Source organism: Onychostoma macrolepis, chromosome 19 (assembly GCF_012432095.1).
Source record: "Onychostoma macrolepis isolate SWU-2019 chromosome 19, ASM1243209v1, whole genome shotgun sequence".
Classification (NCBI taxonomy): domain Eukaryota; kingdom Metazoa; phylum Chordata; class Actinopteri; order Cypriniformes; family Cyprinidae; genus Onychostoma; species Onychostoma macrolepis.
Genome location: NC_081173.1, coordinates 30,308,404 through 30,324,114, shown reverse-complemented (window position 1 = coordinate 30,324,114; position 15,711 = coordinate 30,308,404). Strand labels below are relative to the sequence as shown.

The following is a 15,711-nucleotide window of genomic DNA, read 5'->3' as shown; positions in this document are numbered from 1 at the left end:
ATTTGATAATACATATAGCTAACAATAAGAGTGCCATCTGCAGAATAACTACAGATTTTCCACTGTAGTCTGTGCTGTGAGTGCACATAAATGTCTGTATATTCAGTGTTATAAGATTCAGGCTGTAATGTGTGTGTACCTGGCATGATGCCCAGGAGTGTGGTCTTGGCGGCGACTCGCGTCCTCATGCGCAAGCTTTTGTCTCTGCGGGGCGGCGTCTCGGCGAGGATCCCGTTTGGCCAGTAAGAGTCTCTGCAAGGGTCAAAACATCCAGTCAGAAGACAAACCAGAATCACATACATGCAAAAAACAGTCAGTAAGCATAAAATCATCACCTGAATCTCTTCACATAATCAGACACTTGCTCAGGCGAGGTCATGTAGTCGACGTGATCCACAATTTTCCTGCAATGAAGCAAAAACATAAGTTCAGCTTTGAACAGACAGCAGAAATGCAACCGCATGCGTGCGTGTCTGTCGCACCTGTTAATGGTGTCTCCATACGTGGCTTTGATGAGCTGCTGTAGGAGGTTTTTGATGTTTCTGCGCAGCCACTGATTTCTCTCCTTCAGATCAAACACCTCGTCCATCAGCAGCAACATCACCCTCAGTGGAATATTATCATCCACCTGTTCATCGACACAACATTATTAAACTGACAGCTCCAGCTCTAAAATCGCATTGAATTATCACTCAGAACCACTGAAAAAAAAAAGCAAGTTAATTAGATAAATTATTTCAAGCAAATTATTATATATTATAATATAATATAATTATTATTTTCTTAAATTATACAAAACTAAAATGAATAAAGAAATAAATTAGGGTAAAATACTATTTTACTGTAAAAAAATCTGTATTTCATAATAATGATGAAAATAAATATTATTTTTATAAAATTATTAAATGAAAATCAATAAAAAATTACTATGGTAATAACACTATTACAATAAATATTAAATAAATTGTATAATTTTATTAAAGTATAATTTTTTAATAATAATAATAATAATAATAATAATAATAATAAATATTATTTTATTAAATTATAAAATGAAAACAAAAAGAAATACATTGGTATTTTATAATACTGTACTGTAAAATAAACAAAAACAATAATAATAATTTGCAGAGTAAAAGAAAAATTACAACACTAATACTTATGCATGTTTTTAAACATTATACCATAAAGCTTGTACTAGAATTGCTTATTACAATTATTAAAATAACATTATTTATCAGCACCTTTACACATACTAAAAGCAACAAGCCGCTGTGTTAGAGCGATTTGGCCAAGTTTGATTTGATGTTGACTCACATTGTCGTCCAGCTGGGCCGAGACGCGGCAGTGTTCGGGATCGATGTCAGACTTTGCGATTAAAGGAGGCACCTGTGGATCAGACATGCATTAATAAAAATCGGCATTTGAGTGCAAATATTTCACCTACATGTCTGCACATGCATGTGAAATGATTGACAAACGGCACAGACTAAGATTCCTAGTTACATAAAAAGAGGCAACACAAACAGCCAACATGCAAAGAGTCCAGGTCTGTGGTCTGTTGCGCATTTCTCTCTGTGCTCTGAGATTCTCCAGACGTGCTCTACCTTAAATATGGACTGTTTAATATCCTGGCCAAGTTTCTCAGACATGCGGCCCATGTCCGCCGAGACTTTGGACACTCCCTCGGCCAGGCTGTCCGGCAGTGACTTCACGGCATTGGACACATTCCGCATGGAGCTCCGGAGAGGATTCACAAACGTGTCCATCTGTCCGAGTCCAGAGAACAGGACAAGTTTACAAAAACGGCGATTCCAAGCAGACAACAACTCTACGCCGCTGCCCCTCTGGAGTAATACATGGAGGTGCGTTCACGCTCACAGCGATTCATTTTTTTGCACCACCGGTGGTTTCTATTCCTCAGGTTGTCCTGAAATGCCAACTCTCGTTGAAAATGAATAACTTTCACTGACTTCGCCACTGCAAATCGCTGTTTGTGTGAACGCCCCTTCAGTCTGTCGGTCTCTCTATCTATCCATCTGTCTACCTAAAGGGTGTCCCGCAGTTGCACAGTTTGTTAGATAATATCAATGGGGTTTCATATAATTTTATTAGTGATTTTTGTTTCAGTGCATAGATTTAATGATTAGATTGCATTATTGCTTTAAAAAAAAAAAAAAAAAAAAAAAGTTTAGAGAAGTCTCCATGTTTTATTTTACAAGTATTAAAAAAGTTTTGCAAAAATATACACTGTTTCAGAAGTTTGGGGTCAATATGATTTTTTGAAGGATGCATTAAACTGATCAAAAACAACAGAAAGACATTCATAAAGTTACAAAAGATTCTATTCCAAATAAAAGCTGTTCTATTGAAGTTTCTATTCATCAAAGAATACAGAAAAAAATTATCACAGTTTCTACAAAAATATTGGGCAGCACAATTGTTTTCAACATTGATAATAATCAGAAATGTTTCTTGAGCAGCAAATCAGCATATTAGAATGATTTCTGAAGGATCATGTGACACTGAAGGCTGAGTAATGATGCTGAAAATTCAGCTTTGATCACAGAAATAAATTACATTTTAACAGATTCACATATAAAACAGCTATTTGAAACTAATATTTCACAATTTTACTGTTTTTACTGTATTTCTGCTCAAATAAATACAGAAGAGACTTCTTTTAAACATTAATCTTTATTTGTATTTTTTTTAATGTTTACAGCATATAAATAAAAATGATTAAATGTCATTTATTGAAAATTTAGTGAATGCCTTGATTGTTTTATACCAAGATAACATTTTATTAGCTGAATCTCCCACCCTGCTGTACATTAAACACACTGATCATTTGAAGCATTTTCTGTATGCTGTGCTTCTCACCTTGCGTGCAAAGTCTCCTTTGCCCTTGCTGTAGGCTTTGTTCTCCAGGAAGTCATAGACGTAGGGGATCAGCACGGGACAGGCCTTCACCATCTCAGGATTCAACAGCAGCTGTAAGACAAATTCAGCTCTCAGCACACCTGAGCCAGCAGAACCCAAAATAAACACCCGTCCTGATCTGACCCACCTGCAAATAAGCGTTCAGGTCCTTCTTCCTCTTCTCCAAAAACTCCCTGTCCATGTTGTTAAAGGTCTTTTTGCCAGGAAGCTTGAGAATCGGACCAAGGCTCTCAAACTAAAGATGGGACATATGGGTTAGAAAACATCACATCTATCAAACCCAATTAGATCAGAGTATGTTCAGCCAAAATATTTAGGCACATCCAGGACTCGGTTCACATCCAGGACAAGTTCAACAAGTCTCTTTGCATGTTTGCTTAATAAAAATGTTATACTAATTTGGCTAATAATTAATGGTGATTCAACTACCAATAATGCTGAACACCCAGAAATTAAATAATACTACTAATGTCACGGTTATGTTTAGTTAGTTTCATCATCATGGACTATCAGTTTTGTTTTCATGGACTTGTCATTGGTTTTCTTCAGTCACATGTTTTCCCGCCACTCTTTAGTTGTCATGGTAATTAATTTAATCATCTCAGGTGTTAATCATGTCATTCGTTTGGTTTGTACTAAAGTTCCTGTCTGCATACAATTGGGTTGTCTGGTATTGTTTGTGTGCAACCACACTGTTTCGCTATTTTGAATAGTTTGGAGTTCTTCAATAAACCCCGTTTGATTTTTTTTTTTTTTTAATTCATCATTGTCTTCATCTTGGACTACACGTGACAACTAATGATAATTAAAATACCTATTTTGCTTATAGAAACGAAGACACTGAAATTTCTCATAACCATAATATTAAAAAAGCATTTAACCTATATATATATTAGGGGTGTTACAGTACACTAATATGATGGTTCGGTATGATTTCCGTACAGCAGGGGGAAAAACTAAATTTTTTTTTTTTTTTTTTTAATAAACAGCGGTTTACTGAACAAGTTGCTCTTTCTTTAAATACATTCAGTTATAGTTTAAATTCTCTTAGTGATAAAAATCTACCTCAGCTTATGCTTAAAACTATAGGGAGCCCTTTTACATCATGAAGTTACAACAACTTAACCCAAACTGAAATTTAATTACTATTTATTTTTAAATAGATAATCAATACTCAACTTTAAAAAAATAAAAAATAAAATAAAAAAATTGTATGCAAACATGTAAATTGCCCATAATGCAGTTTTTAAATTAACTTATAAATAATAAAACTTCTAGGCTATTTGTTAAAACATATTCAATTACACACTGGCTGTCATAGCATGCTTCATAACATTAATTTAAACATGCATTAAATAATTATGACTAACAGGTTTGGTAAAGTATAATGAGTAGGCCTATATAGTGTAATATTTGGCGAAATGCTCCTTCATTTCTCTAGTGAACTAACGAGCTATGGACACTGATGACTTGCTGAGGTAAATTAAATGCTGCTTGACATTTTATTTCCACGCTGTTTTGTTGATGTCTTTCCGTGGTTGAAACACTGATTGAGCAATTACATAAGGCATGAGATGCTCAGTCATGTTTATTCGCGTTAAAACTCGTAGTACAGAGTAGAGGTCGACCGATAGTGGATTGTACCGATAGCTAGGTTGGACCACACTGGCCGATACCGATTAATCAACCGATAGTTTTCAAAATAGATACTGAAAGAGAGCTAGTGCTTTACTATTTAAAAAAAAAAAAAAAAGCAGCAACAGTACTGAACCATACTTTGTAAATGAATAAAAAAATATTAATATTATTTACTATATTGATCATTAAAGTTATTTCATAGTTTGCTAATGTTAAAAGAAGAAACTTTAACATTTAAAAATGTAGCCTATTAGTAGCTAATAGTGAATGTTGAAATGAACACACTCTAACAAGGAACAATACTTCTACAGTTTTCATTAATGCTACGAATGGACTCTTATTGTTAAGTGTTACCATTTAATTTGGCCATCTTTAAATATCTACACAAGGCCATAGCATTAAAATTACATACATATGGATATTGTATGTGTACTCACACACTTTATTTGCTTTTATTTTTTAACACTTGATAATTATCTAATAAAATTTTTTTTTTTTAAAGTTAGTCATACCGGGCAAAAGCGCAGCGCTGTGTCTAGGAGAACTCAGACGTAACACACACACACAAACACCAGACGCTTTGCGTTCAAATCAAGTAGCGGTCTAAAACAATTTATTTAATCACCAAACGGACATCGGTTGCTTCAAGAATGAACAATGTGGCATAAATGAGTTTGAAGTTCGGTGTTTAAAAAAACAGAGCAAGCGGAAAGAGAGAGCGCGATCTAATACAGCTCTCTATATGAAGCATACCGACTGTATTAGAGCCACAGAAAGACAAACGTTTTGCTGAAAAATGCACAATACATAATTTATAGCCTAGGGTGAAGTTATTATGTACATTCACAACGATTTGAGACAAATATAATGTAATTTAATAGAAAACTATGTGAATGGCGTTCTGTTCCGTGGCAGGCATTTCTGTCGGCTGTATTTAAATGCGAGTCTGGAGTTTCCCGCTCTGTGCAGCGCGCAGTGTCACGTGTCAAAATAAACAACACGTGCTGTCAGTGATTTCCGCCTCTAGAGGCCGCTCTCGTACTGTATAATGGCAGCGGACCCTTCTCAGCCACTCCAGCAACGGTTGCAAACCGGAAAACTATCGGCATGGATTTTTGCCGATAACCGATAGTTGTGGCAATCAACTATGAATGAATCGGTCGACCTCTAGTACAGAGGAAGGAATGATCGCGTTCAGTCGCGCTCCGCTCTGCACAAGTTTGCGGCGCGTCACGGCTCAGACATGGGAACCGGAGCTGATCGCGGCCGCTCGAGTCAATGCTTGTGTTGGGTTTATACCAGCACGTCTCTGAACCGTCCCAGAAGCGGCTCTCCAATGGATGTGGTATATATATATATATATATATATACATATATACAACAAACTGATCTGATGGTTGACGTGTGATGTTCTTTAAAGGGTAAATCTGTCTCACCTGCTCTGTAATGCGCATGTGGAAGTCGTGGAAATCGCTGTAGCGGCGGTACGTCTTCCAGATGTCCTCGCTGCCGTCCGAGTTCTTGCGTATGACGGTGATGGTATAGAGAGCATACGTCTTCCCGTGATCATTACACACGCCTGCCACAGGAAGTTGGTTTAGAAAAGCATCAGCTACAGCACACCGGGAGAGAGGCGGGAGCGATGGAAACGATGGCGGGGGAAAGAGAACGAGAACCACACGAAAGACACACAGCAGAGAGAGGACAACAAGACAAAGCAACAGAGGGACAGAGGGAAAAAAAGATGAACGTAAGAAAATAGAGAAATAAAGCTGATGAAATGATAGTATCACAATAAGAACAAACACAAAGTGGCAGGAAAAGTGTTGCTCCTTCAAATAAATGAAGCTTGAAAATGAGAAGAAGTGATGACAAGGAAGAGAGGAAGGTTCACCAGCACACACACTGAACAGCTCTTTAATTCACACTCAGACTATTACCATTTACACGAGTCATTGCTAACATTCAATTAAACAGCTCAACATTTGAAAGAATCTAAATGAATAAAATAGAACTTAGGCACTTTTTAGTTTGTAACTGACGGTTTTATTTATATTTATATATGAAGAGTTTATTTGCAAAAAAAAGATAACTCGGTTTCTATCAATTTTCATAAATCATGTTTTTATCGTGTTTTATTGTTAGTTACCTGTATTTTTTTAGTTATTATTATTATTTCATCAAAACAACCCAACTGCAGTTTGATTGATATTAATTGGAATGCAGGATAAAATTAAAAAAAAAAAACATGATTTTTGAACATTTTAGAGTGTTATCTGTTTTTGCAAATGAACTCTTCATATATATATATATAAAATCTCATGTAGTATTTGATGTACTTTAATTTATTATATATTTTTTTTAAATATATGTCTTTGCATAACAGTATATGTGTGTATCTAAAATTGGCTTAAAGGGGTCATCGGATGCAAAATTCACTTTTACATGTTTGAACATGAATGTGTGTTGGCAGTGTGTGTACACAACCACCCTATAATGATAAAAATCCACCCAGTGTTTTTTTTTTTTTTAACTCCCAATAAATCATGAGCACTCTCTCAGACCTGGCTGTTCTGAGATTCTTGGCAGAGTGACGTAGATCTGCACAGGCCCCTCCCACGATTGTTGATTGACAGTGGTGTTTTATCACAGCCCTGAGTGAGCCGTCATCAGTTTCGACGCCAGAGCGGTTGTAGATAAGAATGTCTCCTAAGCGATTGAAGTATTTTGTTGTTGGATGCAATAATGAACACAGCATCTGAGCCACTGAAGACACAGTGGATTACATTTGTTTTTGAAGGGAATGCGCCCCAAATCTGCCTAAATGCGTCTATGCTCGTGCAAATCATTCGTGACCCAGCTTCACCTCCAGAAGTAGTGAGTATAAGATTTGTTTTATCTTTAATCTTTGCAAATCGCCTTTCCTAATAACGTGATAGTTAGCAAGTTCCACGGCTAAAGTAAACAGCATCATGAGAATGGCTCGTCACCCCACGGAAGAGAGGGGCGGGGTGAGAAGAGCTCATTAACATATAAAGCAACATGCACTAAAACGGGTAGCTGAAAACAGAGCTGATTTTGACAGGGTAAAAAGGGTGTTTTTTCACACTACCATTGAGAAAATTTAACCCAAGTATGTTATAGACTTCTCATTAAGACCCTAAAGAATCATATTAACTTGTTAATTTTGTTTCTTCTTTTGATATTAAGGTGAAATGTTTTTTTGGGGGGGGTTTTTTAGATATTATTACACCATGTTATAACCAGGTATAATGCAATAAAGACACAAGCAATTAACCACATTTCTACCATGTTGATCTAATCTATTGTCTAATCATTATAAGCAGGTCATTTTCATTGAGGACAGAAAATACTGTGCCTAGTAAGGACACAGTGCTGGACTTTAAAACTGTACAGTATTTATCTGCTGAAATGGTTAACAGCAGGTAAAACTCTCACCCGTATCAGAGATAAAGGCATGAAGCTGAGCAGACTCATCCACGCTCCCGCTGCTGAGATCATCTAATGACTACAAAACACAATCATTAGAAACAATCATACACACTCAAACACGCCTGATGTGTGTCAATATTACATATGAACAGCTTTATTTGACATACTAAATTAATGCTTCCTGTTGGAGACCCGTTGAACGACTCTGGAGAAAGAGAAATATTAATGAATTTTAGGAGATAATGTGTAAACAGGCTCACTGATGGCAGATCTGGTAGTGTGTGTGTGTGTGTGTTTGTCACCTCCATCCCCGTCCTCTGACCCCCTGAAACTGGGCTCTTTCAGCATGTCCAGCTCGGCCAGCATCCGCACGTACAGCGGGTGCTGCTTAAACGACGGGTAAAACCTCTCATCCCGCAACATCATATCATACACCTGAGGAACACAGAGAGCTTTTTAATGGTTATATTGGTCAAAACAGGCCTGCACGATAAACCATCAAAAATCTCAAATTACACTTCTATACACTACTGTTCAAAAGCTTTAGATTGGTCTCTTTTGCTCACCAAGGCTGCATTTATTTGATCAAAAATATTTTACCATTTAAAATAACTGTTTTCTATGTGAATGTGTGTTAAATTGTAATTTATTGCCGTGATCAAATCTGAATTTTCAGCATCATTGCTCCAGTCTTCAGCTGCTCAAGAAACATTTCTGATTATTATCAGTGTTAAAGTGACTTGAGGAAATTTACAGTCCATGAATATTTTTACTGGCCATTAAACTCTATGTGAATTATTTCATTAAAAAAAAACAGGCAGAACAAATTGGGGAAACACATCTAATTGTAATTTTTATTTTGTATTGATATTATTATTTGTATTTAATTACTATTATTATTATTTAATCAAACCATAAAAATAATCTGATGTACTTAATAATCTTTTCTTTATAATACTACTGATCTGCAAAGAAGTTAATAATAATAGTAATTGAATAAAAATTATAATAATAATTATTATTATTATTATTGCTGTTATTGTAATTAATATTATTATTTTATATAACAACAGTAAAATTACAATACTAATATTTATTGTTGCTTTTTTCGTTACTTTCAAATATTAAACCACTGAGCTTTTATTTTAGCGGAAAACCGCAGGGAAACTTCTCTGTTTTGAAATGCTTCACTTTTGTTGACAACAGATTTATAAACGCTTCTCATCACAAACTTGGGAAGATGTTTGGCGCATGTTGCATTTTCAAATGCTCGTTATAAACGATTCAAACTCACAGCACTTGCAGAGATGGAGTTTGACTCTGAAAACACTGCTAGCATGAGCGGCTCACGTGAAAAGATCACAGCACTTCACTCTGATATATAATTACAATGCAGTCTTTGCGATTTGATAATTGCGCTAAACCATATCACATTCAAATGTGACCATGGAGCACAAAACCAGTCATAAGTAGCCCAGGTATATTTGTAGCAATAGCCAACAATACATTGTATGGGTAAAAATTATAAATTTTTCCTTTTATGCCAAAAATCATTAGGATATTAAATAAAGATCATGTTCCATGAAGATATTTCATAAATTTCCTACCGTAAATATAACAAAACGTACTTTTTCATTAGTAATATGAATTGCCAAGAACTTCATTTGGACAATTTTAAAAGTGATTTTCTCAATAATTTGGCTTCTTTGCACCCTCAGATTCTAGATTTTCAAATAGTTGTATCTCAGCTAAATATTGTCCTATCCTAACAAAAAAAAAAAAAACAGCTTTCAGATGATGTATAAATCGCAATATCCAAAAATTGACCCTTATGACTGGTTTTGTGGTCCAGGGTTACATATATGCTTAATGAAACATCAGTCATTACCTTTTTCTGGATTTCATCAAATATCTCAGGTGTGGGATCCTCTTTGTTGAGTTTCTGAGCCAGTCTGGTTACAGACCCTTCGTCCACCTCCACCCTAGGAGAGGCCTGAGTGGAAATAAACCTGTCAAACATCACTTCATGGACCCTTTACTCATTCTTACCAGTAAGTCTCAATCCTCTCACCTTCTCGGACAGGTACTGGTCGTAGATGCCGAGCGCGGCGGCTCTCAGCAGGCCTTTGGTGGTCTGGCTGCTCTGCCTCTTCCCGTCTCTCTGGCTGCTCTGTAAGACCTCCAGCTGCTGCTGGGCCGTGACCCGATAGCCCTCCACCGTCAGCCAGAAGAACAGGATCGCCTGACCGCCCATGGGCTGCATGTAGTCTAGAGACAGAGAGAGATTAAAGGTATTGAGGAAAGATATCTAAAGAGAGGACAGTTTGTGTGCATCCGCCTCGACTCACCCATGAAGAACTGCAGCGCGATGTTGTGCACTAATATATGTTCCAACGGAATCACACACAGCTTCCCAAAATTAGCTGCAAGTTTCAATGCGTCAACTTCCTGTTCAGAAAAAATAAAAATTAAAAAAAAACAACCCAAGCGTGTTAAAAAGACATATTGGCAGGTGAAATGTTAATTGTTAGACAACTGATTAATTGCTGTTAAAACCTGAAATTATTTTATTAAAAGTACAATAAGTAAATTTTTTTTAAATGTATTTTATAATGTTTTCTTTCTGTATTTCTGTAACAAAAATCATTATTAATAACAGTAATTAATTATATTGGAACATACAGAAATAACTGTTTGCAATACTATAATACTGTTATTAATAATAATTTTGGAAAATAGTAATTTCTGTATCTTTAAAAATATTCTTATTAATAATAGTAAGTAATTAATTATATTAATTGTCTGTATAATTGTCTGTAATAATTAACTGATAATTAATATAATACAATTAATATTTTATTTCTATTAATTACTACTATATATTTATAATTTAATTATAAATTTGTTATACATTCTTATTTAGACACTATTACAGCTTTTATTAATATTTTGAATTACTTTTTATTTTTTAAACTTTCCATTTTCCTTTTAATTTTAAAGTGTTAGTAATTTTTGTTGTGCATTTTGTTCATTTTATTAGATTATAAAAAAAATAATAATTAGATACTGTATTGCTTTTATTTAGATTTCAGTTTTAGTTATTAAAGTTCATCAAGTCAAATAAAATTAAAATGAGAAATGCTGCCTCGGCAACCAGCTAAAATATAGTTGTTGTTTTTTTCAGTTCAGTTTTATTTCAAGAAATGAAAATGTTTATAATGGTTTTAGTTTCAGTTAACTATAATAATCTTGATTAAGAGGAATTATTTCATGTTTAATTTACACTACTGTTAATGCTAAATTGATCATTATTGAAAAGAAAGTTAAATTCCTAGCAATATAAATGTTTTTAATGAATATCCATGTATTATAATAAAGCAAATGTGAACGAAACAGGAGAGATTTGTTTACCTTCCCTGATTGTAGCCGTTGTATCCGTGTTTCACAGACTTTCTTCACAAAGAGCAAACTATTGATTTGATTCTTTATGAAGTTGATATCTGTGAGTATGGAGAGACAGAAAATGAAGAGTAAACAGTGTTTGTTATTATAAAGCCCTGAACTTGCTCTCAAATTTTCCAAAACAAACCCAGAATTCATTGTTTATTTTCCAACCAAATGAAAAAACAACACTTAAGCGTATGTGTGTAAACATGAGTGAGCACGTGTACCGTCTGCTCCCGTGTCCAGAGATCGGAGGTACTGAAGCTCCTCCAGGACTTTGTCTTTGACGGCCTCCAGCTCGGCCACTTTGTCTGTCAGCTTCAAGATGTTCAAGAAGGCCTCGTAGTTACAGCTGGAGTCACGAATCTAAACACACAGACGAAACGTCTTAGGTAAAAGGAAATTTACGACACGCTCTTGGACTGTAAGAACCGAGCAGGTCTCACCATCCAGATGATGAACTGGTTGATGTAATCAGGGTCACTCAGCTGGTTAATTAAGGGCAGCAGAACTCCTCTGGCCAAAACTTCCTGCAGGACATCAAAGAGTCAATCAGTTAATCAACATCAAGTTTGTTCTTGTGCAAGACACCGAGACTGGAGCTCTAATCTTGTAGTCTCAACATCAAGACCTGTCAGAACCACATAAACCAAAAGTCCTGATCTTAGAACAAAACCCACTTGTCTGCTTTTCGTAAATCCCAGATCAAGTGTCTTAAAGGACTGTCCTGTATTACATACAACTTAAGCTCTATCAACATCTTTTGTGGAATAATGTCAATATCCACAGAGAATAATTTTGACATTCTCCAAATTGCATTTTATAAAATTATGTTGCAGTAGTTTAAATTATAATATATATATATATATATATATATATAAAAAAATAATAGTATTAATTCATATTTTACTTTTCCATTTTTTAAAATTATTTTATTTTATTGATTATTGTATTTATTTTTATTAATATTATTTTGTTTTAGTAATTTTGCTGTGTTTGTCATTTTTTTTTTTTTTTCTATTTAGCTTTATTTTTTTATTTTAGTATGAGTATTTAGTATTTTAGTACTTGAACTTTTTTTATTTAAATTAGTTGCCAAGGCAAAATTTCCTTTTTTTAAGTTCCTTAAGTTTTTCATCTTATTTTTTCTTTTAGCTTTAGAAGGCATTAAAATTCTGCAGAATGTATTGAATTATAGTTTTTATTAATATTTTGAATCAGTGTTATTTTTATATTTTCCATTTTCATTTCAATTTCAGTTTTTCATCTTATATTTTATTTTAGCTTTGTTTCAAATAACAAAAACTATTTTTTAACAGTTTTAATTTTGCTCTCACTACAAGAGAAGGCAGAGAAGAAGTTTATAGGTCTTTAAAAATCAGACTTAAAAATGTATGGTTTTCTCCACAAATTGTGCTTTACAGTTTTCATCCCTTTTTTAGTTGACCAAAGATAAAATGTTATTTGAATGAATTTGGGACTGATTTAGCATGTGTGAGTGTCTCACCCTGAGGAAGTATCTCATATTCTTGTTGTGGAAATCTCCAGGAGGTAGTAACAGGTACAGCAGCACTTCACAGAGATCCCGCAGGTAACCTGCACCAAAAACACACGGCAGTCAAACAAACATACAGCACAAAGACAACATACACATACAAATACACATGAAATCTGTTTGCGTACCAACATATAAATACATATGAATGCAGCCCAAACAAAAGCTACAAGAGTGTACTTTGAAATAAATGCCAGATGCAGTTTACTGTACCAGTAATAACCAGAAAGAAAAAAAAAAGACACTATGCATGATGTGGCACTTTTAATTATAAACAAACCTGAAATACATCAGGACTTTTATTTTGAAATGTCTATGATTATGACCATGTCTATGATTACTTCCAGCTGCTCATTCAAAAAGCTTAGATCCATCTACAACATATTACAATATAAACACCATGAAGTAAAAATTGTCATAATTTATCAACAAAGGATCATTAATAATCTCCTGGCATAAATGTGCGATATTAAACACAAGGCTGTAAAACACAGCGTTTTGTCTTTGAAATGTGCAGCGCTCACATTCATTTAATTCAATCAGCGCCTTTTGAAGTTTATCAATCACATTTGGCCTGACTCGGGCTTTTCCATACAAATTTCAAAATTTAAGACATCTAAAATTGATAATTAATTTTTTTTATACCATTTTTACACCTTAAATTTCATAAGACTTTTTAAAGGATTCGCAGAAACCATTTTACGGTGTTTTTTGTGTATTTTTGAAACTCAACAGCTACTGTTCCACTGTACTGTGTGGAAAACAGCAGCGTAAACATTCATCAAAACATCCGCAGAAGAAAGAAAGCTGGTTTTGGAAAGACATGAGGGTGAGTAAATGATTTGTGATCAATCATCAGATGATAGAACAAAGATGTGATCACATGACAACTTTTATATTCACAGGGCACATTTATACACACTCCTCCACCCAAAAATCTTGTTTGAAAGATTTCTCAAAGCTCAAAGCATTTCCCTGCATTCATGACTGGGTGTGTGTTTATATGTGTTATATCTTGCAGCTGGTCTGGCAAATAAGATCTGCCCTAGAGAAGCATGTTCAACTTATTCATGACTATTGTTGACACAAACCCACACCACGCCTTGAATCACTGGGCTGGAGTGTCTGAACTGTCTATAGACACAAATCCTACGTGTTTGTCTTACCTTCTTCATCCTTGCGTGACGTGCAAACGACATCTCTACAAATCTTCCTCTCCATTTCCACCTCCGCCTCAAAAAACGAGTCCAGCAACTCGTCCGGCGCGTCACCTGCCACAAACACACCGGTGGCGTCATGCACAAGCTCACACTATGAGTCAATACAATCAAGTTTCCATTAAAGATGCTCTGTACTCAGTAAACGGGAAGTGGCATTAGTAAATCAACTGGTTTTTTACACGCTACAGGTTTTGTCCTGATATTGAGAACTTTGCATCACCTCCTAATCAGCTGTGATGCAATAAAAAGCCCTAGGTTGCTCTACTCACTCACCTGACTCTATTTTACGAGGTTAGTTAACCCAAAAATAAAATGGCACCATTCTCATTCCTCAAAACACTCCTGCATTCCTCAGAAGAAATAAAGTTAAATGGGTTCGAAAAGACATGAGAGTGAGCAAATGACGACATTTTAACTTTTTGCTTCATTACAGTAAAACTTTACAATCTGGTTTCATTTAGTCATTTCATCAGTCAACATGAACTAACAATCAGGGTTATTTCAGTATAATTGAGATACTGTTATAGTAATGTATATTACTATTTTGATTTAGCTTTTATTTTAATATTTTACAGTTTTGATTTTAATGGTAATTCATTTTTAATTAAATAATTTTAGTTCAAATTAGTACTTAATTGTGTGTTTGTCATTTTTATTATTAATTTATTCATTTTTGTACATATAGTTATTTATTTATTTTTATTGCAGTTTTAGTTTAGTTATATTAATTCACCAAGATTGGCAACCAGTTGAAATAAAATAAGTTTTTATATTTTATTTCAGGTTTTTTTTTTGGTTTTAGTTTTAGTTATAAAAAGCAACCCTGCAAACAAAGAAAAATATTTCTGAAGCATTTATTAATCTTAGTTAAACTTATTTTAACATTTAAAAATACATTATTAAAATAAAAAACTGTTCATGTTATTTAATGAGCTAACAATGAGTTAATATGAACAGTGAAATGAACAGTTAAATAAAGATGGATACATTTTATAAATCATGTATACTCATTGTTCAAGTTAATTAATGCATTAGCTAACATTAACTAATGGGACCTTAGTGTGAAGTGTTACCAGTGTTGCAGTCTTGCCACTGATAAACTGTTTGATTTGGTTTTGCTGAGAGAAGAGAAGAGAACAATCCTTACGTTGTTTTGGATCTTCTCTCTCGTTCAGCCTCTCCTGAGCTTTCCTGAAAACACGCAGATGAGTCGCAAAGTCATCCACTAGTCTGGTGGTGAAATACGGCTGCCAGTCCACCTCTTTAGACCTGAGGAAAGGAAAGATTGAGCACTTAATGAATCACAGGATAAACGGTCTCCATTTCAACACTGCGTTTAGCAGGGAAAATGTGTCAGAACATTTGAATGCAGTGTTTGGGTTTGTGGTCAGGTGTTGCATCATCCCTGCGTCACTCACATGCTGATACAGCAGTGATTTTAAAGCAGATCTGTGTCAA

At 34.7% G+C, this 15,711-nt stretch overlaps 1 protein-coding gene across 6 annotated transcripts in view; it reads right to left on the bottom strand.

The window, feature by feature from the left end:
• The window catches only part of snx13 (sorting nexin 13), a 35,748-nt gene that overhangs the window by 4,452 nt on the left and 15,585 nt on the right, over window positions 1–15,711 (bottom strand). For 2 of the 6 annotated variants that reach the window (XM_058754502.1, XM_058754505.1), the window contains exons 6-25: window positions 15,401–15,522; window positions 14,200–14,304; window positions 12,986–13,074; window positions 11,925–12,008; window positions 11,706–11,844; window positions 11,446–11,534; window positions 10,383–10,482; window positions 10,106–10,302; window positions 9,923–10,027; window positions 8,337–8,469; window positions 8,202–8,239; window positions 8,041–8,110; window positions 6,018–6,193; window positions 3,071–3,178; window positions 2,884–2,994; window positions 1,608–1,769; window positions 1,318–1,389; window positions 483–628; window positions 336–404; window positions 140–252 (exon numbers count right to left, since the gene is read on the bottom strand). In XM_058754502.1, coding sequence (XP_058610485.1) covers window positions 140–252; window positions 336–404; window positions 483–628; window positions 1,318–1,389; window positions 1,608–1,769; window positions 2,884–2,994; window positions 3,071–3,178; window positions 6,018–6,193; window positions 8,041–8,110; window positions 8,202–8,239; window positions 8,337–8,469; window positions 9,923–10,027; window positions 10,106–10,302; window positions 10,383–10,482; window positions 11,446–11,534; window positions 11,706–11,844; window positions 11,925–12,008; window positions 12,986–13,074; window positions 14,200–14,304; window positions 15,401–15,522 — 2,228 coding nt within the window. Of the gene's footprint in view, window positions 1–139; window positions 253–335; window positions 629–1,317; window positions 1,390–1,607; window positions 1,770–2,883; window positions 2,995–3,070; window positions 3,179–6,017; window positions 6,194–8,040; window positions 8,111–8,201; window positions 8,240–8,336; window positions 8,470–9,922; window positions 10,028–10,105; window positions 10,303–10,382; window positions 10,483–11,445; window positions 11,535–11,705; window positions 11,845–11,924; window positions 12,009–12,985; window positions 13,075–14,199; window positions 14,305–15,400; window positions 15,523–15,711 lie in introns of all 6 variants that reach the window. The other 4 variants (XM_058754501.1, XM_058754503.1, XM_058754504.1 and 1 more) reach the window with 3 other exon arrangements.